This window comes from Malania oleifera, chromosome 1 (assembly GCF_029873635.1).
Source record: "Malania oleifera isolate guangnan ecotype guangnan chromosome 1, ASM2987363v1, whole genome shotgun sequence".
Classification (NCBI taxonomy): domain Eukaryota; kingdom Viridiplantae; phylum Streptophyta; class Magnoliopsida; order Santalales; family Ximeniaceae; genus Malania; species Malania oleifera.
In genome coordinates, this window is record NC_080417.1 from 138497913 (window position 1) to 138520372 (window position 22460).

Genomic DNA, 22460 nt, shown 5'->3' on the forward strand with positions numbered 1-22460 from the left:
AAGAGGCATATTCATATACCAACATGTTTATATCTAATATTTATATATTTAGTATTATTGTGTATATTATTTAACATTAGGTAAGTAATATGTATATATATGTATAGGTATGCATATTAGCATATATATATATATATATATATATATATTATATGTATGCATTTATATGTACTTATGTAAATGTTTATATATATGCATATATATTATATGTAAACAGTAATATGTATAAGTGTTTGTTATATATATATATATATACATTATCATCCTACATTTTTATTATATAAATATATATACAATATATATGATAATATTATTATTTTTTATTTTTCTTGATGATAATATTATTACTTTTATTTTTCTTGATTCATATTATGTTATAAGAGAGCATCAAAATCCAATGATTAATGAAAACATGCATTCAAAAAAATTGTTACTATATCAATATAAATACATACAAAAAAATTTCAGCACTCTAAACAAAAAAAATTTCATGTTTAGGGCAGTATCATAAAAAAGAAAATTCAAATACAAAAATACAAATACTAACCTTAAAGAAAAGCGCTTCCGAACGAAGCTTTCAACACTCTAAACTCAATCAACTTCGATTATCAGACAAGTTTTCGATCAAACAAAATTAATTTCAAAATTTATGAACAATGAAACAATGATAACGTGTCTTACCCAATCTCGAGTTTATATACGCACGCCCTCAACGGTTTGAACCCCACTCGTCGCAACGGTCACCTGCGCAAACGTCCGACATGTCCTTCAACGGTAACCTGCAACTCTGCTCCTCCCGTCTTTCTGCAAACAAGTACCACTCTCTGTTTGCACATGGAAGGAGGAAGAACGACTGAGTTTAGGCTGAAGCAAATCTTGTTGGTTCATCCAACGAGATTTGCCACGCGTCGATAGTTGGGTGGATGGGCATTTCAAATTCGAAGCAAATCTCGCTACTTCAAGTAGCGAGATTTTCCACGCGTCAAACAGCAGGTGGCCCAACATTTAAGTATCCGAAGCAAATCGACACAAGCTCCTTCTCTCAAAAGTAAATCTCGCTACTCCAAATAGCGAGATTTGTTTAAATCCTGCTACTTGGAGTAGCGAGATCACGTCAGAGTCATTTTAGAAAATATTTCCCAGAAAAGGGGTATTATTTAATATATTTTTTAAAAAAAGTTAATTCGGGAAAAAACTCAGAAGGGAGGCGTGGGTTAGTTTTGACGTCCTCCGCACGCACGCACGCGTGGAGAAGCCAAATATTAATTGTGTGGCTAAGGATTAAATTAAGGTGAGTTTGTTAAACCCCACGGAGGTGAGCTATGATTATGAATGCTGTCTTTTTCCTTTTCACATAGTTTTAGTTATTGCCTATTGGTGTATGTGGTGCAAACTGCTAAGCCCTCCCTCTTCCCCCTTCTTTAATTATTGCTTCTTCGTCTAGTTTTGTTTCATCATTCCCTATGGTTTGCTTTTCTCCTCTCTTTTTTTTCCCGGTTAGTTTCGAGATATACAATAAGATCACGTATTAATCTTGTAAAGATAAATTAAGTTTATATCATGCGAAACATTTTTCATTGATAAAATAATGATACTTAAATGGTTGACTAGTTAAGGATTATTCTGGGAATTACATTAACAAAGCCTTTTGTTTTCTTCATTTTTGAATATTGAAAATGAATCTTTTTTTGATTTCAAGTTACAAACCTTCTCATTCCTATAATTTTATCATATTCCTTTTTCTTACTATGATAATCATTTTCATTAAGAAAAAATATTTTGTTACTTGTCAAATTTTGATAGATATAATATAAGATTGTATGTGGAAGTATCGATTTCAAGTTGTAACTTTAGATTTGCTTTGATTTGAACAAATTAATAAAATTTGTATTGCATTCAACCCAAATCAACACATTTAAATTCAATGTTCAAACTCCAAAGTCTCAAACATGAATATCATCTTAAAAAAATTATAATAAAAAAATAGCAAAACCCACAAATATGCATGGCCACATTAAATTTGGTCATCTTCATGGCCACATACACTTTAATTCTTTTGCTATAATATTGGCATAGTCAATATTTAACGCTATCCCACATACAAAAACAATTGAATTTATGTAGTAATTAACTAAGTTCTAATTTTATCAGTAGCTGAATCTTATTTCACATCTTGTGAGCAGTCTTGTCACACTAGCTAAGGTGGTCTAACTTAACTAGTCACCAATGGATTCTCGCAGTTTACCACATAAACACATTCATAAAAGATAATGAAAGGTAAGTGAAAGCAATAAGCAATTCATGAAAGTAAATAGAAAGTAAGTGGTAAACATTGAAGTGACGTAATTTTTTCATCTTTATAAGTACAATTTATTAGCGAGGGAAGTAAGCAAACTAAGCATGTTTAATAAATGCTAGTGAGTTTTATAATACTAATGAACATTCATTCTCCCCTAAAGAATTTTATATGCTATTTAAGTTTTAACACTAAAAGACATCAAGTTGTTTAACTATTCATAGTTCCACTTTATATAGAGGCTTACACACTCAAAGCATAAAAATCTACACAACTATTGTAATAACCCCAGAAAGGGTTATACAAGATTAGTGGAGTGATTGCAAAAAAAAAAAATTATTATTAATTAATTAATTAATTAATCAGAGTTAAAAAAAGAAAAGAAAAAAATAATTAAAATTTATTTTTATTTTTATTAATAAAATATATTATTATTATTATTATTATTATTATTATTATTATTATTATCCTGAAGCTGAGAAGCTTCAGGATGTTTCTTCTTCTTCTTCTTCTTCTTCTTTTCTTTTCTTTTCTTCTGCTCTCTCTCTCTCTCTCTCTCTCTCTCTCTCTCTCTCTCTCTCTCTCTCTCCTCGATTTCGTGACGGATTTTCACCTAATTGAAAATTGAAAGATACCGTTGGACTCCATTCTCCGCTGCTATCATTTCTACCAGAGCGGATCGGTGGTAGGAGCGGCGTAAACATATCTCCTGGGATAAGCCAATTTCCCTTTTTTCTTTAATTTCTTATAAATTATAAGTGTCGCGACGTCCCGGACCCGGCCCAGAGAACCAATCTCTGGTTTTAAAAATGGGTTCGGCTTGCGAACTAGGAAAAATGAATGTGTATTTTGAAAATGTGAATTTTGTGGAAAACGATGTGTGGTAAAGTCGCCACTAACCTTTTGAAGTGTGGTTAGAACACTTCATTGCTACCCCGTTAGGGGTAGAATCGGTCTGCATCACCAAAGTCGGGCTCGGGAGTATGGTTACGCAAGGGGAAGGTATTAGCACCCCCTACACGCCCGTTCTTATGAACGGTACCAGATTAATAAAGAGTTTTCCCTAAATAAATGTAATAAGCCTTTAAAGATTACTCCCTTTCAAAAGTCAAAAAAAAAAAAATGAAAATACTATATAGGTATTCCCTCAGAACCGGGGCAATCTAGTACTCCGAAGAGTCAATGTTCTCGTTGGCAATCATCGGGAAGGAAAATCGAAGATAGGATGCAAAATACGCTCCCAGGGGTTTTGAAATCTATAGATTTTTTTTAGTATCAAAAGTAATATTCCGAGAGGTTTTTGAAATTTGTTCGAGATTGGAATAATTTTTGTGCCTAAAAAGATATTTTTGTGATTTTTCCTAAGTGTGAAAATGATTTTTGTGATTTTTCCCGAACTTTCCAAATAACACAAATAAAATCAGTTGAAATCAAAATGTGAAAATATTTTGGGAATTTCTGAAAATTTTGTGATTTTTGTAAATTTTTTTTGGATATAATAATAGTATATAAGCGAAATGGAGAAAACCGGGGTGAACCGGTCAAACGTTGACCAGTTTGGGCGAAAAACCAGTTTAAGGTCTTGGTCGAGACCAATGATTTTTCGGGATTTTCCAATGTCCTTCCGAATACAACAAAATTTTAGACAACAATCACGAAAATCATGGTTTTAAAGATATGCCTTTAGAATGTATTTTTGAAAATCTTGAATGTATGGAAACAAATCTAACATTTGCCAAACATGTTGGAAACTTTCTTGGATTTTTTTCAAAAAATTTTCAAATGTAAATAAGTTTCAAAGCTTTAAAAATTTTGGAATTTTCTTTGAAATTTTTTTGAATTTTTGTGTCTTTTATGAATTTTTTTTTGTTTTTGTTTTTATGGGTTAAAAGGAAGCTATTTAAAGTAAAAAAAAAAAAGTGAAATAAAGTCAAATAAACCAACAGAGGCCGATTAGGGAAAGGGGGGCGGAAATGTAACATAAAAGGAGAAAGTTCATTGGTTTTACCTATCGTCTTTTTCTCCTTCGGTCTTCCTCTCATGTCTGTGAATCCGCAAGGGTTAATCTACAGCGCCTTCCCGAGGTTCGTTCTTGAGCTCCGACTCGAGGCACTAACGAGTATCTTCTTCGAATGGAGTGACCCGGCACCGGCAGGAAATGGGATCAATCGACCGCTTGATCTTCTTTCGCTTTCCTTTGCTCCAATCTTCTTTTCTTGTTGGTGAATCTACTAGGACCGCTCTACAACGTCTTCCCGAGAGTTGTTCTTGAGCTCTGATTCGAGGCACTAAGGGGTGCCTTCCCCAAATGGTGTGACTCAGCTCCGATAGGAAACAGGATTAGTCGACCTCTTGATCTTCACTAAAAAAAAACTAACTTCACGAACTTATAATAGAAAACTTCAATATTTTAAATCCTCTCCTTACCACCACTAGGAGTTCCCTCCTTTGTGCTTGGAATGAGAGGGCTATTTATAGGCTTAGCTTGGGGCAAGCATAGGAAAGAAGACATAGGGGAATCATGATAGGGGGAACCAAGTATGGGGGGAAGAATGATGAAGGGAAATTAGCATGGGAAGAATGATAAAAGGAAGAAACATGACATGTGGTGAGTGATGATGGAGGGAACAAAGTATGGGATGAAGAATTATGAAGGGAAATTAGCATGGGAAGAATGATAAAAGGAATAAACATGACATGTGGTGAGTGATGATGGAGGGAACAAAGTATGGGATGAAGAGTTATGAAGGGAACATAGTATGGGAAGAATGATAAAGGGAAGAAACATGACATATGGTGGGTGATGATGGAGGGAACAAAGTATGAGATGAAGAATTATGAAGGGAATATAGTATGAGAAGAATGATAAAGGGAAGAAACATGACATGTGGTGAGTGATGATGGAGGGAACAAAGTATGGGATGAAAAATTATGAATGAAATATAGTATGGGAAGAATGATAAAGAGAAGAAACATGACATATGGTGGGTGATGATGGAGGGAATAAAGTATGGGATGAAGAATTATGACGGGAATATAGTTTGGGAAGAATGATAAAGGGAAGAAACATGACATATGGTGGGTGATGATGGAGGGAACAAAGTATGGGATGAAGAATTATAAATGGAATATAGTGTGGGAAGAATGATAAAGGGAAGAAACATTGCATATGGTGAGTGATGATGGAGGGAACAAAGTATGGGATGAAGAATTATGAAGGGAATATAGTATGGGAAGAATGATAAAGGGAAGAAACATGACATATGGTGAGTGATGATGGAGGGAACAAAGTATGCATACATTTGACTAATTAAAATAAATAATAATAATAATAATAATAATAATAATAATAATAATAATAATAATAATAATAATAGGGTTCTAGAAGCTGTGCGGAGCCCATCGGAGATGTGTGGGGCCCACGCACCATGTGGGGTCCACAAGCCGTTTGAGGGTTACAGGAACCCGAGCTAGCAAGGCACCGGATATGTGGATCCGAGTTAGCACATCAGAGGGGGTAACGTGCACCGGATGTAGGAATCCGAGCTAGCGTACCAGGAAAAGTGGGGCCCACAAACTGTGTGGGGCCCAATTGAGATATGTGGGGCCCACAAGCAATGTGGGGTCCACGAGCCATTTAAGGGTTATAGGAACCCAAGGCAATAGGCGTAAGCATGCCAAAGGAGGTAACGTGCATCGGATGTAGGAATCCGAGCTAGCGTACTAGGGAAGTAACGTGCATCGGATGTAGGAATCTGAGCTAGCGTACCAGAGGGAGTAACGTGCACCGGATGTAGGAATCCGAGCTAGCGTACCAGAGGGTAACGTGCATCGGATGTAGGAATTCGAGCTAGTGTACCAGGATATGTGGGGCCCACAAACCATATGTGGCCCAATTGAGATATGTGGGGCCCACAAGCAATGTGGGGTCCACGAGCCATTTAAGGGTTATAGGAACCCAAGCCAACAGACGCAAGCATGCCAAAGGAGGTAACGTGCATCGGATGTAGGAATCCGAGCTAGCGTACCAGGGGGGTAACGTGCATCGGATGTAGGAATCCGAGCTAGCGTACCAGGGGGGGTAACGTGCATCGGATGTAAGAATCCGAGCTAGCGTACCAGAGGGGGTAACGTGCATCGGATGTAAGAATCCGAGTTAACGTACCAGAGGGTAACGTGCATCGGATGTAGGAATCCGAGCTAGCGTACCAAGAGAGGTGGGGCCCACCAAACATGTGGGGCCCAATGAATATATGTGGGGCCCACAAGCCACGTGGGGTCCACGAGCCATTTAAGGGTTATAGGAACCCGAGCCAGCAGGCACAGGCATGTCAAAAGAGGTAACATGCATTGGATGTAGGAATCCGAGCTAGCGTACTTGAGGGGGTAACGTGCATCGGATGTAGGAATCCGAGCTAGCGTACCAGAGGGGGTGACGTGCATCGGATGTAAGAATCCGAGCTAGCGTACCAGAGGGGGTAACGTGCATCGGATGTAAGAATCCGAGCTAGCGTACCAGAGGGTAACGTGCATCGGATGTAGGAATCCGAGCTAGCGTACCAAGAGAGGTGGGGCCCACCAAACATGTGGGGCCCAATGAAGATATGTGGGGCCCACAAGCCATGTGGGGTTACAAAGATGTGTGGGGTCCACAAGCAGTGTGAGACCTACAAGAATGTGTGGGGTCCACAACCAGCGTGGGACCTACAAGGATGTGTGGGGTCCACAACCAATGTGGGACCCACAAGAATGTGTGGGGTCCACAGCAGTATGGGACCTACGAGGATGTGTGGGGTCCACAACCAATGTGGGACCTACAAAAATGTGTGGGGTCCATAGGCAGTGTGGGACCTACAAGGGTGTGTGGGGCCCACAGCCAGTGTGGGAAGGTTTTGACATCAGGTCTCCTCGGAAAAGCCTGGTTAAAATTGGGGTGTCGACAGCTGCCCCTCTTTATAGGTCTTGTTGCTTTGGGGTAACAGTAGGAACTCTCCTACGTTATTTATAGCAACAGGCCTATAAAGATGAAAGACACCTATTTTAGCCAGGCCATACAACTAATCACGTGTCGTCTTTCGAGTAAGGTTATGTGCCGATCAGAACGAAGGAAGATGGAGGGTGACCCGGATTGAAAACGTGGCATGATCTGGTCCGTTCAAGGAAAACATAGATTGTGCGGTTAAGGAGAGGTGCCACGTGTCAGAGATTGGGTGGCTGGTGTATGTGAGTGTGGATTGATGACGTGGCTCAATCCAAGTGGTCCTTGGAAAACACAGATCGTGCGGTTGAGGAGGGGTGTCACGTGTCAGTGACTGAGTGGCTGGGGTACGTGGATGTGGATCAATGACGTGGCTCAATCCAAAGCCGTCCTTGGAAAACACAGATCGTGTGGTTTAGGAGGGGTGTCACGTGTCAGTGACTGAGTGGCTGGTGTATGTGGACGTGGATCGATGACGTGGCTCGATCCAAGCCATCCTTGGAAAACACAAATTGTGCGGTGATCAGGGCGGCCACGCGTCAGTGACTGAGTGGCTGGGGTACGTGGATGTGGATCAATGACGTGGCTCAATCCAAGACGTCCTTGGAAAACACAGATCGTGTGGTTGAGGAGGGGTGTCACGTGTCAGTGACTGAGTGGCTGGTGTATGTGGACGTGGATCGATGATGTGGCTCGATCCAAGCCATCCATGGAAAACACAAATTGTGCGGTGATCAGGGTGGCCACGCAGACTTTTTTCTTGTGTGGGGGAGAATGAGCCACGTGTTGGCGACTGAGTGGCTGGTCAAATGTGACCGGGATCAAGGCATGTCACAATCCTAACCGTCCTTGGAAAACACAGATCGTGCGGTGATCAGAGTGGCCACGTAGACTTTTTGTGCATGATGGAGAATGAGCCACGTGTTGGTGACCGAGTGGCTGGTCAAATATGACCGGGATCAAGGCATGGCACAATCCTGACCGTCCTTGGAAAACACAGATCGTGCGGTGATCAGGGTGGCCACGTAGACTTTTTCTTGTGTGGGGGAGAATGAGCCACGTGGTCCTCCAAATAACATGAAAAACTTTTGTCATAAAATGCCTAACTTATACAAAGGTTTTTAAATGGTTTTAAAGTTAAAAGAAGGCAAAAACTAAAATTTTCAAAGGGGTAGGTCAACCGGCTAGTCGACCAAATGTTAGAAATGAACAATTTTCTTACTCAATTGGATGTCACATCAAATCATGTTCAAAATGAAAATTGTGGCATTTTACCATAGCTTGAGTTTGATATCAAGAACGTCCAAATTGGAGTTACATAGAAAAAGTTATGGCCAAAACACTGAAACGTGTCCGTAAGAGAAAAACTCCTTTCATGTTTCTTCCGTCTCATTGATGGACATTTTTCTGAGTCCAAAAGTCATTATCTTAAAATGTGTTCAACATGAAAGTTGTTGAATTTTCTCTTACCTTTCTATTGGTATCAAGAAAATCCAATTTGGAGTTGTATAGCAAAAGTTATGGTCAAAACACTGAATAGTGTCTGTGCAGAAAAGTAGGGGGCCGGTCGACCGAGCCCTTTCAGTTCATCTGACCCCGGTCGACCGAACCACGTGGGAGTCAACTTTTTGACCTCCCGGTCGACCGAGCCTTCACCACGGTCAACCGAAACTCGCCCTGGTCGACCGAAACATGTAGTTCAAGAAGCCCTGGTCGACCGAAACCTCCCTGGGTCAAATTTTGACCACTTGGTCGACCGAAACTTATAGTTCAAAATGCCTTGGTCGACCGAAACCTTCCTGAGTCAACATTTGACCATTCGGTCGACCGAGAGCTTTTATACTACAACTACCTGGTCGACCGGAAGGTCCTCGGGTGAATTTTTAGCGGTCTGGTCGACCGAACCAGGTAGTTCAAAATGCCCTGGTCGACCGAAACTCGGAAAATTGGCAAATCGCCCTCTCCGGTCGACCGAGCCTTTCAGTTCAAAAGTCCCCTGGTCGACCGAGCCAATTGAGTCCTGGTCGACCGAAACATTTTTGGTCGACCGGACCTCTCGGGTTGCCCTGATTTTTTACCACACTTAATATTTTTTAAACAGGGTTAATTATTTTAAAATGATTTAAAACTTTCCTAATAATGCCCAATAGGTCCCCAACGGTCAAAAATACCTCCTTGCCTATATATACCCATTCATTTATCATTATTAGCAAGGATTAGCAAACTTGATTAGGGCAAAACTCTCTCAACTTTTAAAACCCTATATTAGCCAAAAACTTCTTGCAAACACTCACATACTCTTCAATCTTTATTTCTCTAAGCATTGTGAGTATTTCTATAAGGCTGTTGTGCGTAATCTTTCTAGCTAATACTCTCTTTTGGTATAAAGGTTGATTGATTTTATTTGAGAGTATAGCCTAAAGTTCTTCCACGGATTTCATTTGATAAATCTTGTGTGGGAAGACTTTGAGGGTTGTGGTTCTTGCATTGTTGTTGCGAGATACCTAAACCTAGATTTTGTGTGCAAAATCCTTTTGTGAAAAGCTAATCTTTCAAACAACTCCATTGTTCTTTAGAAATTGAAATATCATATTGAGTTTGTTTGATCTATCTTGCTTAGCATATTTGAAACCCTAATATGATTTTGTGATATTCGAATATTGAGTTTCAAATCTTGCTTAGATACACACTCTAGATCTTGATTGATTATCATATTTGATTGAGTGTTTAGCACACATTAGAGCACTGAGCATATCTACATATCATTCGTGCTTGCTTTATTGATTGAGCTGTATTGGTGCACACATCTGCTTTTCTAGAAGCATATTTCCGTGTACAAATTTTATACACTTTGGTTGTATTTCCAGGCACGGGCCTGAAGAGGGAGACTAGCCCTGGAATAGTCCCGGATTGGCTTAGACCCGGTTAGGAAAGCTAGGTGCGTCGTCCTGTTAAGGCGTGTAGGTTGAGGTCAGCCCCGCTAATTGACCTGGTTAAGGTTGAGGTCAGCCCTGTGTTAATTTGACCTGGTTGTAAACGGTGCCGCTCCACCCTTAAGTGAGCTGTTAGTGGAATCCTCTTACTTGCGAGCTAGAGGCGGGGACGTAGGCACAGTTGGCCGAACCCCGATAACATATCGTGCGTGTTCTTTACATTTCCGCAATTTACTTACTGCACGTGTATGTTATATTGTAAATGATTAGATTTACATTTGCATAGACAGACCCTAGGTTAAGTAATACTGCTTATCTGGTTTAACCTAGGTGATAATTTTTAAATACCCAATTCACCCCCCCTCTTGGGATTGCACCAAAGCTAACATGGTTGAATCTCGTGGCTCCGAGGCATTGGATATTTAAACCAAATTTTTAGTTCTGTTCATTTTCCTGCATTTCATTCTCTCGAACGCCCTCTCTTTCTCTCCTCTCTTCTCTCCTCTTTCACCCTCTCTGTTCTCCCCTTTCAATCTCTGTTCTCTACTCTTATTTGCTGCAAACTCAAAACCCTAGCCCCTCTGTGATTTCTTTTCTACTCTTGCCTATCTCCAAGCTCTCTCTCTCTCTCTCTCTCTCTATATATATATATATATATATATATATATATATATATACCGTTCTTCAGAGACCTTAGATCTTGACAAACTTAAGATCCCAAACACTTTTAGAGGTGATCCAGCTCCGATTGGCCTCCTATTCTGTTCTCACGGTCAGATCTGGAGAGATCTGGTGAAGCCCAGACAAATGATGATCACCGGGAGTGGCCCGGCAAGGAAGATCCGCATAGATGCAAGGGGAGTTCTTTTGACCTCCCAAAGGAGATAAGTTCTTTCTTTCTTCCCTTTATATATATATATATCTCAATGTTGTGTATGTTTTATTACTGATTTGTGTGGAAATTTAGGGCTTGAGATATTTCTGGTTAGGAAGTTAGGTTTAGGGTTTCATTAGGGTTTCAGTTGGGGCGGTGAAGTCGAGGATGAGTCAACTTATCTTCGAGTTGAGTGAGTTGAGTGAACTCGGGGGATCACGGGCTAGCCACATGGGCTCTATCACGTGTTCAGGTCACGTGTGGTCTTTGGGACGGAATTGGACCCGAGTTTGCTTTCAAAAAATGGGCTTTGATTTTTAAAATGGGCCGGCCCAATTCAGAAAGAAACAGGTCCCAAGTCATTTTTTTAAAAACAGGCCGGCCCATTTTTCCTTTTAAAAAATAAGGCCCGTGTCTATTAAAGCGGTTGGACTTTGATGGAGTTTTAAAACTAGGCCGGCCCAATTCAGAAAAAAACAGAGCCCAGGTCATTTAAAACAGGCCGGCCCAATTCAGAAAGAAACAGAGCCCTGGTTATGTAAAACAGGCCAGCCCACTTTCCCTTTTCAAAAACAAAGCCCGGGTTTATTTAAATAGTTGGGCTTTGTGCAAAATAAACCGGCTTCGAGTTCTTTTTAAAAAAAAAAAAAAACAGGCCCCAAGAATAAATGCCCCCCCCCCTTTTCTTTTTCTCTTTCTTTTTCCTCGAGTTTAGGTATTATGACTGCTCCACATCTTTCAAAATCCGCCTCGGGATTATTTTTCGCCGCCTTGTGAACAGAATCCTCCACTGAGGGGACTGCACAACTCCCATAGCTTACCTTGCTCACAAACTTTGGGGGCTTCTCGATGCACGTCGCCTCTCTCGTCTTTCTGTCAGACACACACTTAGCATAGCAATCCTTTTTATCCTATTTAAACGGACTTCCTCTTACACTTAAACACCACAAGCAAACTCCACGCGTGATTGTAACCCATTTTTGGCCATCCTTTGTTACGAGAAACCGTACCTCGACCATCCCAAATCTCTCAACACTCCTAATCGTTTCTCATGGCTGGGGCTTCATCTTCCAAGCGGGTTCCTGATTTGAATGTTACACCAGAGATGCCATTCTGTTCTAATGATCTCAGCTCATTCCAACTCTCTCCTCAGTTCCAAAAAGAGATGCTGAGGAATGAGACAGTACTGGCCTCGATGTCTGATCCTGGCATAGCCAACCAGGCACTCTATCACAGTGCTCAGGCGATGTCCTCAACATCTCACCTAGCCCGTCATCTGTAGAGACAGAACGAAACTGTGACCCTCCTTGGGAATGAAACCTACATCTTACGGACGAAATACCAAGAGGAACAGCAGAAAACGAGGGAGTTAAGGCAAGAAAATAATATGTTAAAACGGGAGGTCGATGATTTGAGAAAAATGGTAGCAATTTACTCCAACGACCTTGGGCCTAGAATAGCTGAATTAGAGAAAAGCCAGGAGGACATCCAGCGGAAGCAAAAACGGCTCAAAATCATGGCATATGGAAAAGGTCCGACTTCTCATTCTTCCGCCTGAAATGAAAATCCGTCCGTACGTGACCTGAAAAAAGATCGAATTTTTTTTGTTTTTTTGTTTTTTGTTTTTTTGTTTTTTTTGTTTTTTTTTGTTTTTTTGTTTTTGGTTTTGGGAGAGTTTTGGTTGTAATCTCCCAGGACCATGACTGTAACCACAGTATTCTTCCGCCATAAGTGAGGGAAATTAATAAAATTTGGGTGTTTTCTCTTCTCCCCCCCCCTTTTTTTATTTATTGAGGACAATAGTATTACTGGTACACTGAACCGAGTTATAATATCCTCTGAATGGCTTGTTATGGATGTAAAAATTCGGGCCAGGGGGGTACAATGACCAAACTCCTACGATGGTTGGCTATGGATGCAACAGAATTAATCAAAAATTTATTCAATCAGGAAAATATGAATGAATGGTGCTTTACTGCTATATGTATGCATGTTACTAAATAGCGATGCTTGAATGCAGGGGCATGTTGTTATATATACATGATGCCTGTTACATGATATGTCTGTATGCTGCTTCCTATAATGGGAATGCCTTTCACTAAATGCATGAGGATGCATAAAGTGCATGCATGAAATGTATGAGGATGCATGACCCTTCTTCTCGGTCCTGGATCTTGGCCACACTTTTAAGTTCTAGTATGGCATGGTGGTATTCGGCTTCACCTTAAATGGATCTCAACAACTGCCCTGGTTTCATCCTTACGCTATTAGTCTTTACCGCGTTTCAGATTCCAAAAGGGTTTCGAAATCTGGCCCAGCGCTTTTCTCGTCACAACTCTGACCATTTTCAAATTTCTACAGGCACTCAAAACCTGCCCCAGTGTCTGACTGTCAGTACTTTTCCCGAAGATACTCAACATTTGTTCTGTCAGCGCTTTTCTCAAAATCCAAAGATGCTCAATTTTTGCCCCAGCGTCTGGCTGTCGGCACTTCAGATTCCAAAAGATACTCAAAATCTGCCCCAGTGTCTGGCTGTCAATACTTTCCATGATCTTCCAAACTTAGGGATTGTTCAAGATCTAACTTGGCAGTTAATCACTAACACTTCCAGAGATTCCCAAAACTCAAAGGAGTACGCCGAATCTGACCCAACATTCCTTCATTACCGATGTTTGACATGCTTCAGGCTCCCCATTGGTGCCTGAACACCCTCCTGGTGTATTGGGTTCCTGATTTTTTACCTTAATAAATGGGGGATCCCTAATAATGATAATAATCATGCATTTATGTCATTAATGTGCTGAATCAGGATGTCAATCTGTGCGAAATAGTTGTTCTGTTACATTCAAAATTTATTCAGGAAAAAGATAAGTTTTACAACAGCATCCCTTGTTTTAAAAGGTATCGACATTAATTTGTGAAAACTAAAACCTCTTGTTCTCGCGAAAACTGCCCCTGTTTCAACTAGAAGGAGACTGGCTCTTTTGGTTATGTAAGGTTGAATAATGCCTTTAGGTCCATAGTTTGCTCAAGGTTTATTTTGGTGCTTTGCTTCACATTTCGATCTCTAGATGGTCTTTAAGACTCGGGACGAAACGTAGGCTTGGGGATTTAGGTTTTCAGAAGAATAAGGAAACTAAGGCTCAAAAACCCATCCCATGGCAACAAATCCTCCCCTAGTTTGGGGTGAGACATTTTTGCGAGAGTTTGACCGAACTCGTCTTTTGAACAAGCTGCCTACGTACCATTTCAGGATCAGGTCATTACGTAGTTCAGACTCAAAATTGAGTCTGACAAATCATTTGAGGCAACAACATATGCCAATGTGGTCAGGTCTTTTCATTCAGGTTGTAATGTAGGTTGCGGGTATTGGTTAAAGAAGAAAGGGTGCATGAGGCTCGAACTTATGAATTTTACCAAAGGGTGAATTGGTCAAAGATCACAAACAACGCATATCTCCTACCCTTCTTGTGCTTCGATTTTCCCCTTATTCTTTAGCATCATTTTCCCTTTTTTTTACGGGGAATCGTGCCTCCATTTATTTATTTAGGCTTCGTTTGAGATCAATCTTTCCAAAACTGCCCCAGTGTGGGGTGTGATCTTTGGGCGGGTTTAAACGAAAGATTAAACATTTTTAGGCACAATAGGGGGTATCAATGAGTGTTTTCTTTCTCTAACTTTTGGGTAGTAGAAAAATGGCCTGTCGTCATTTTGGAACTACATTATTGCCTCGCATGATTTGTCTGACCTTTGAAAATCCCAACCCGGTTTAAATTTTTGGAAATGACTTTTTCGAAGAAGATGGTTTCGATTTTAAACCTCAAAAAGGTTTATCAAGTGATTAAAAACATTGGGTTCTTTAAGGGAACTGGTGGTCCAAAAATGGCCATCCATCATCTAATCGAAACAATAAGCAAATAGGGAACATATGAAATAACAGTGTGATCCTTTCATTAATTTCTTTTGGAGATGTATACAACCATTAGGCATAATATTTCTTTACAGCATCAGAGTTAACAGGGTGCAGTAGGTCGGTCCCGTCCATATTTGCTAACAGTAGGGCGCCTCCTGAGAATGCCTTCTTTACCACGTAAGGCCCTTCATAGTTTGGTGTCCACTTGCCATGAGGGTCCGTATGAATCGGTAAAATCTTTTTTAGCACTAGGTCCCCCTCTTAAAACTGTCAGGGCCGCCCTCTTCTGTTGAACGCTCTTATCATCCTTTTTTGGTACAATTGTCCATGGGCTATGGCAGTCATCCTTTTCTCCTTGATCAAGTTTAACTGGTTCTTTTCCTCTTCCTTTAGTAGTGCCCCGATTTTCATCTGCTTTGGTTCTTCCTCAATTCCCAGTTTAATCATAATGGTGGGATCGCTACTAGTCAAGGTTGGTTTTTCATCGGATTTTATCATTCTTTCCATTTTAGGGGACAAGTTTAGTTCTTGATCTTCAACTTCGGTTTCATGGATTAGATTTTCAAAGTTAATGTCAATTACTTGGCGAGGGATTCTGGTGTTGTTATTTTCTTTATTCCTGCATGAAATTAACAAACAAATTTTGACAGTTGATTTCCAAAGTGCACATAAATGACAAGGAATGCATGATTCATTTTCATTGAGGAGCTTCCCTGATTTTTCAGTGGCCAGGGGAATACAAAAGAAAAACAGAATTAAACAAATCCTGAAAAAAAAGAAGGTCATTACATGATGATATCTGGTAAATCAAAAGAACTCCAGCTCTAAAGTTGTACTCCTAGTTGGAGATGACGGATCCACTTTGTAGAATTGTTTAAGGGGATTTCAGCATCCAAAGCCAAACAATCTAGGTTGGCTTCTTGTGGCTTTCTGAGTTCTACCCCGACCATACCAATCTGGTCTCCCTCATGATTGGGTAAAGGGTTTCCCTGAATGCCCATCGGCTTGTCATCAAAGGCTAGCCACCCTGCCTCCTTCAATGACTGAACTTTATATTTGAAAGCCCAGCACTGGTCAATGGAGTGGCCCGGAGAGTTTGCATGGTATGCACAGTGGGCATTGGGATCAAACCATCGTGGTGGGGGATCGGTGACGGGAATGGCTGGTATGGTCGTCACCATTCCTTTCTCACACAGTTGAGGAAACAAGTCGGCATAGGGCATTGGGATTGGGTCAATCCTTCTAGCATTCCTCAATGCATCCCTTTCTCGAACTTGATTGTTTGTTGGTGCTGGTCTTAGTTGGGGGGTTGCAAACTGGGGCCTCGGGCCCATATGTAGTGTTTGGTTCACTTCCGGTTCCATGTAGAAATTTCCCCTAGGTTGTTGACTTCGGTTTCTCTGCCTTAGGCTCCTGATAGACCCCTGTATCATTTGGGTCTCTTCTTCCTTTTTACTTTTGACCCACTTCTTACTTGGGCTGTTATCGATAGTGCCAGTCTTTATCCGTCCAGCTTTGACGTCGGCTTCCACTCTGGCCCCTGCCGCCACAATGTCTATGAAGTTATGAGGGGTGGACCCTACCAGATGTGAACGGTAGGGATCTTTTAATGTCCCTACGAATATCGATATTGCCTCACGGTCGTTGACCGGAGGGTCCACTTGAGTGGCTGCGTCTCTCCAACGGTGTGCATACTCCCTGAAAGTTTCTATTGGCTTCTTCTCCATTTCAGAAAGAGAGATCCTCTCCGAAGCCATTTCCAAGATATGACGATATTGCGCTTCGAAGGCATCAGCCAAGTCACCCCACGTACGGATCTGGGCCTTATTCTGCTGGACATACCATCTAGCCGCTGTCCCGGTAAGACTGCTTCGGAAGCAATGCATCATCAACTTCTCATTATCGGTATAGGCGGCCATCGACTGACAATACATCCGGAGGTGGGTTTGAGGGCATGTGGTCCCATCAAACTTCTCGAATTTTGGCATCTTAAACTTTGGAGGAAGGACTACATTAGGTACTAGGCAGTAATCTGAGGGTCTGGTGGTACTGGCGGTTCGAGTCCCCTCTATGGCCCTTAGCCGTTCTTCCAGCTCGTCACAACGGTATTCCGTCATGGTCTTGCTTGTCCCTGCACCCACAACTGCTGATGAGGGCATCCCCATTCCTGTCACTGTCGGGATAAAAGGTGGCGTGCCATGCGGCGATTTCTCCGAGGTGAATGGGGGCGGACCAGAAGATTGCCCATGAATTGGCATAAAATCGGGCGGGTGGATAGGGTCATTTCCTTCTTCAAGATCCTGATCTTGGACTGTCTTCCCTTTGTTCAGTAGTAGGTCCAATATCTTCTTCAGCTGATTGCTCAGTTCTTCCTGCCCCTGCTCGATCCCTAGAACACGGCTTTCCAACTGTTCTGCCATAGATTTTGCTTTTCTGCGGGTGTTGTAAGGGTGTGTAGTAGTGGGCTCAATGTTGGGATTCTGGATTTAACTTTGCCTGGCCGAAAGTCAGAGAGTGATTACTGGCCCCTTAGAGAAGAACATGTATGCATGTATGCATGGAATGCAACCTAACTAATCATTCGGCCAAGGTTCTAGAAAAAAAGCTCAATGATCTCAAGGATGATCCATTTTCCCCTAGGTAGGGTACTTTAAGATATAAAGTTTGACTTTTAAATGAATCAGGCTTTTTTCGAAACATTGGCCAAGTGATATGGATGTCTGACATGAAGGCAAGATGTACAAGACACAAGGCATTTCATATATACAACAGACATGGATTACAACATGTGGAGAAGGATGTGACTTTTGTCCCGACCCCGAGGAAGGTATGTACATAGGATCCTCTGAGGCTCTAACCTAGGCTAGGGATTATGGACAATCATGTGTGGTTAAGCTCTAGCCCTATTGAAAAAGGTCCCCAGATCGAAATTTCATCCTCCCTCACAGAGGTCCGGAAAAAGCTCGCACTGAGCGGAGTGGTTCGCGGGTCCCCATAGGCCATGCCACATGGGAACTGGCACTATTACACTCCTTTCTAATCCTAGCTGGGAAAGCCCGGGTATAGAGCTGTGAGAGTGTGTGAGTTTAACCATTTCAACCTACACCCCCTACCCCTCATCCGTCCATTATTCAGAACACATACTTAATAACATAGCAAGGGAAACAAAACATCATGCTTATTCAAGGTACTACTAATCACATGTTTAGCAGGAAAAAAACAAAACCAAACACATGCTTATTCACGAATCAAAGCAAGCAAGGCATTCACAATTATTCATGTATATGCAACCAAATTTGTACAAAAATGAAAGGGAGTAATCAAAAAGGCTTATTTAGATTTGAGATCGGGATAATTCTTAATTAATCACTGGCTCAACTCTCAATGTCCCCAGTGGAGTCGCCAAGCTGTCGCGACGTCCCGGACCCGGCCCAGAGAACCAATCTCTGGTTTTAAAAATGGGTTCAGCTTGCGAACTGGGAAAAATGAATGTGTATTTTGAAAATGTGAATTTTGTGGAAAACGATGTGTGGTGGAATCGCCACTAACCTTTTGAAGTGTGGTTAGAACACTTCATTGCTACCCCGTTAGGGGTAGAATCGGTCTGCATCACCAAAGTCGGGCTCGGGAGTATGATTACGCAAGGGGAAGGTATTAGCACCCCCTACACGCCCGTTCTTATGAACGGTACCAGATTAATAAAGAGTTTTCCCTAAATAAATGTAATAAGCCTTTAAAGATTACTCCCTTTCAAAAGTCAAAAAAAAAAAAAAAATGAAAATACTATATAGGTATTCCCTCAGAACCGGGGCAATCTAGTACTCCAAAGAGTCAATGTTCTCGTTGGCAATCATCGGGAAGGAAAATCGAAGATAGGATGCAAAATACGCTCCTAGGGGTTTTGAAATCTATAGATTTTTTTTAGTATCAAAAGTAATATTCCGAGAGGTTTTTGAAATTTGTTCGGGATTGGAATAATTTTTGTGCCTAAAAAGATATTTTTGTGATTTTTCCTAAGTGTGAAAATGATTTTTGTGATTTTTCCCGAACTTTCCAAATAACACAAATAAAATCAGTTGAAATCAAAATGTGAAAATATTTTTGGAATTTCTGAAAATTTTGTGATTTTTGTAAATTTTTTTTGGATATAATAATAGTATATAAGCGAAATGGAGAAAACCGGGGTGAACCGGTACGGGAATGGTGAACCGGTCAAATGTTGACCAGTTTGGGGGAAAAACCAGTTTAAGGTCTTGGTCGAGACCAATGATTTTTCGGGATTTTCCAATGTCCTTCCGAATATAACATAATTTTAGACAACAATCACGAAAATCATGGTTTTAAAGATATGCCTTTAGAATGTATTTTTGAAAATCTTGAATGTAGGGAAACAAATCTAACCTTTGCCAAACATGTTGGAAACTTTCTTGGATTTTTTTCAAAAAATTTTCAAATGTAAATAAGTTTCAAAGCTTTAAAAATTTTGGAATTTTCTTTGAAATTTTTTTGAATTTTTATGTCTTTTATGAATTTTTTTTTTGTTTTTGTTTTTATGGGTTAAAAGGAAGCTGTTTAAAGTAAAAAAAAAAGTGAAATAAAGTCAAATAAACCAACAGAGGCCGATTAGGGAAAGGGGGGGCGGAAATGTAACATAAAAGGAGAAAGTTCATTGGTTTTACCTATCGTCTTTTTCTCCTTCGGTCTTCCTCTCCTGTCTGTGAATCCGCAAGGGTTAGTCTACAGCGCCTTCCCGAGGTTCATTCTTGAGCTCCGACTCGAGGCACTAAGGAGTATCTTCTTCGAATGGAGTGACCCAGCACCGGCAGGAAACGGGATCAATCGATCGCTTGATCTTCTTTCGCTTTCCTTTGCTCCAGTCTTCTTTTCTTGTTGGTGAATCTACTAGGACCGCTCTACAACGTCTTCCCGAGAGTTGTTCTTGAGCTCTGATTCGAGGCACTAAGGGGTGCCTTCCCCAAATGGTGTGACTCAGCTCCGATAGGAAATGGGATTAGTCGACCTCTTGATCTTCACTAAAAAAAAAACTAACTTCACGAACTTATAATAGAAAACTTCAATATTTTAAATCCTCTCCGTACCACCACTAGGAGCTCCCTCCTTTGTGCTTGGAATGAGAGGGCTATTTATAGGCTTAGCTTGGGGCAAGCATAGGAAAGAAGACATAGGGGAATTATGATGGGGGGAACCAAGTATGGGGGGAAGAATGATGAAAGGAAATTAGCATGGGAAGAATGATAAAAAGAAGAAACATGACATGTGGTGAGTGATGATGGAGGGAACAAAGTATGGGATGAAAATTATGAAGGGAATATAGTATGGGAAGAATGATAAAGGGAAGAAACATGGCATGTGGTGAGTGATGATGGAGGAAACAAAGTATGGGATGAAAAATTATGAATGAAATATAGTATGGGAAGAATGATAAAGGGAAGAAACATGACATATGGTGGGTGATGATGGAGGGAACAAAGTATGGGATGAAGAATTATGAATGGAATATAGTGTGGGAAGAATGATAAAGGGAAGAAACATTGCATATGGTGAGTGATGATGGAGGGAACAAAGTATGGGATGAAGAATTATGAAGGGAATATAGTATGGGAAGAATGATAAAGGGAAGAAACATGACATATGGTGAGTGATGATGGAGGGAACAAAGTATGCATACATTTGACTAATTAAAATAAATAATAATAATAATAATAATAATAATAATAATAATAATAATAATAATAATAGGGTTCTAGAAGCTGTGCGGAGCCCATCGGAGATGTGTGGGGCCCATGCACCATGTAGGGTCCAGAAGCCGTTTGAGGGTTACAGGAACCCGAGCTAGCAAGGCACCGGATATGTGGATCCGAGTTAGCACATCAGAGGGGGTAACGTGCACCGGATGTAGGAATCCAAGCTAGCGTACCAGGAGAAGTGGGGCCCACAAACTGTGTGGGGCCCACAAACTGTGTGGGGCCCACAAGCAATATGGGGTCCACGAGCCATTTAAGGGTTATAGGAACCCAAGGCAACAGGCGTAAGCATGCCAAAGGAGGTAACGTGCATCGGATGTAGGAATCCGAGCTAGCGTACCAGGATATGTGGGGCCCACAAACCATATGTGGCCCAATTGAGATATGTGGGGCCCACAAGCAATGTGGGGTCCACGAGCCATTTAAGGGTTATAGGAACCCAAGCCAACAGACGCAAGCATGCCAAAGGAGGTAACGTGCATCGGATGTAGGAATCCGAACTAGCGTACCAGGGGGGTAACGTGCATCGGATGTAGGAATCCGAGCTAGCGTACCAGGGGGGGTAACGTGCATCGGATGTAAGAATCCGAGCTAGCGTACCAGAGGGGGTAACGTGCATCGGATGTAAGAATCCGAGTTAACGTACTAGAGGGTAACGTGCATCGGATGTAGGAATCCGAGCTAGCGTACCAAGAGAGGTGGGGCCCACCAAACATGTGGGGCCCAATGAATATATGTGGGGCCCACAAGCCACGTGGGGTCCATGAGCCATTTAAGGGTTATAGGAACCCGAGCCAGCAGGCACAAGCATGCCAAAAGAGGTAACATGCATTGGATATAGGAATCCGAGCTAGCGTACTAGAGGGGGTAACGTGCATCGGATGTAGGAATCCGAGCTATCGTACTAGAGGGGGTAACGTGCATCGGATGTAAGAATCCGAGCTAGCGTACCAGAGGGTAACGTGCATCGGATGTAGGAATCCGAGCTAGCGTACCAAGAGAGGTGGGGCCCACCAAACATGTGGGGCCCACAAGCCACGTGGGGTTACAAAGATGTGTGGGGTCCACAAGCACTGTGAGACCTACAAGAATGTGTGGGGTCCACAACCAGCGTGGGACCTACAAGAATGTATGGGGTCCACAAGCAGTGTGGGACCTACAAGGATGTGTGGGGTCCACAAGCAGTGTGGGACCTACAAGGGTGTGTGGGGTCCACAACCAATGTGGGACCCACAAGAATGTGTGGGGTCCACAGCAGTGTGGGACCTACGAGGATGTGTGGGGTCCACAACCAATGTGGGACCTACAAAAATGTATGGGGTCTATAAGCAGTGTGGGACCTACAAGGGTGTCTGGGGCCCACAGCCAGTGTGGGAAGGTTTTGACATGAGGTCTCCTCGGAAAGGCCTGGTTAAAATTGGGGTGTTGACAATAAGCTCAATCGATGAACGGACACCACCACGAGAATCTAGGGATGATTCTCTACAAGTCTAGTAGGACAGAATTCTCTTGGGGTCGTTGTGGGCAAAACCCCAAATTTGGGATACGGGTTATTGAGGGACTTATTTTTAATTAATTAGTATAAATTTAGAAATGCTAAAATATTGAGCATGTGGGGTTAAAGTAGGATTTCTGAAATTTAGGGCCTGGGTGAGCGCCTCAGGTGTATTTTTGGACCCGTAGGCAAAATTCAGAAAATTA

General features: G+C 41.5%; 1 protein-coding gene across 1 annotated transcript; it reads right to left on the bottom strand.

The window, feature by feature from the left end:
- Positions 1 to 15818: 15818 nt before the first annotated feature.
- On the bottom strand, positions 15819 to 17414 carry LOC131149285 (uncharacterized). The gene has a single exon (XM_058099608.1). It carries the CDS (start codon positions 17412 to 17414, stop codon positions 15819 to 15821), a length of 1596 nt encoding a protein of 531 aa, XP_057955591.1.
- Positions 17415 to 22460: the final 5046 nt, after the last annotated feature.

Coding starts and splice junctions, on each gene's coding strand:
- LOC131149285 (XM_058099608.1), bottom strand. CDS start 17,414: ATGGCAGAACAGTTGGAAAGCCGTGTTCTAGGGATCGAGCAGGGGCAG.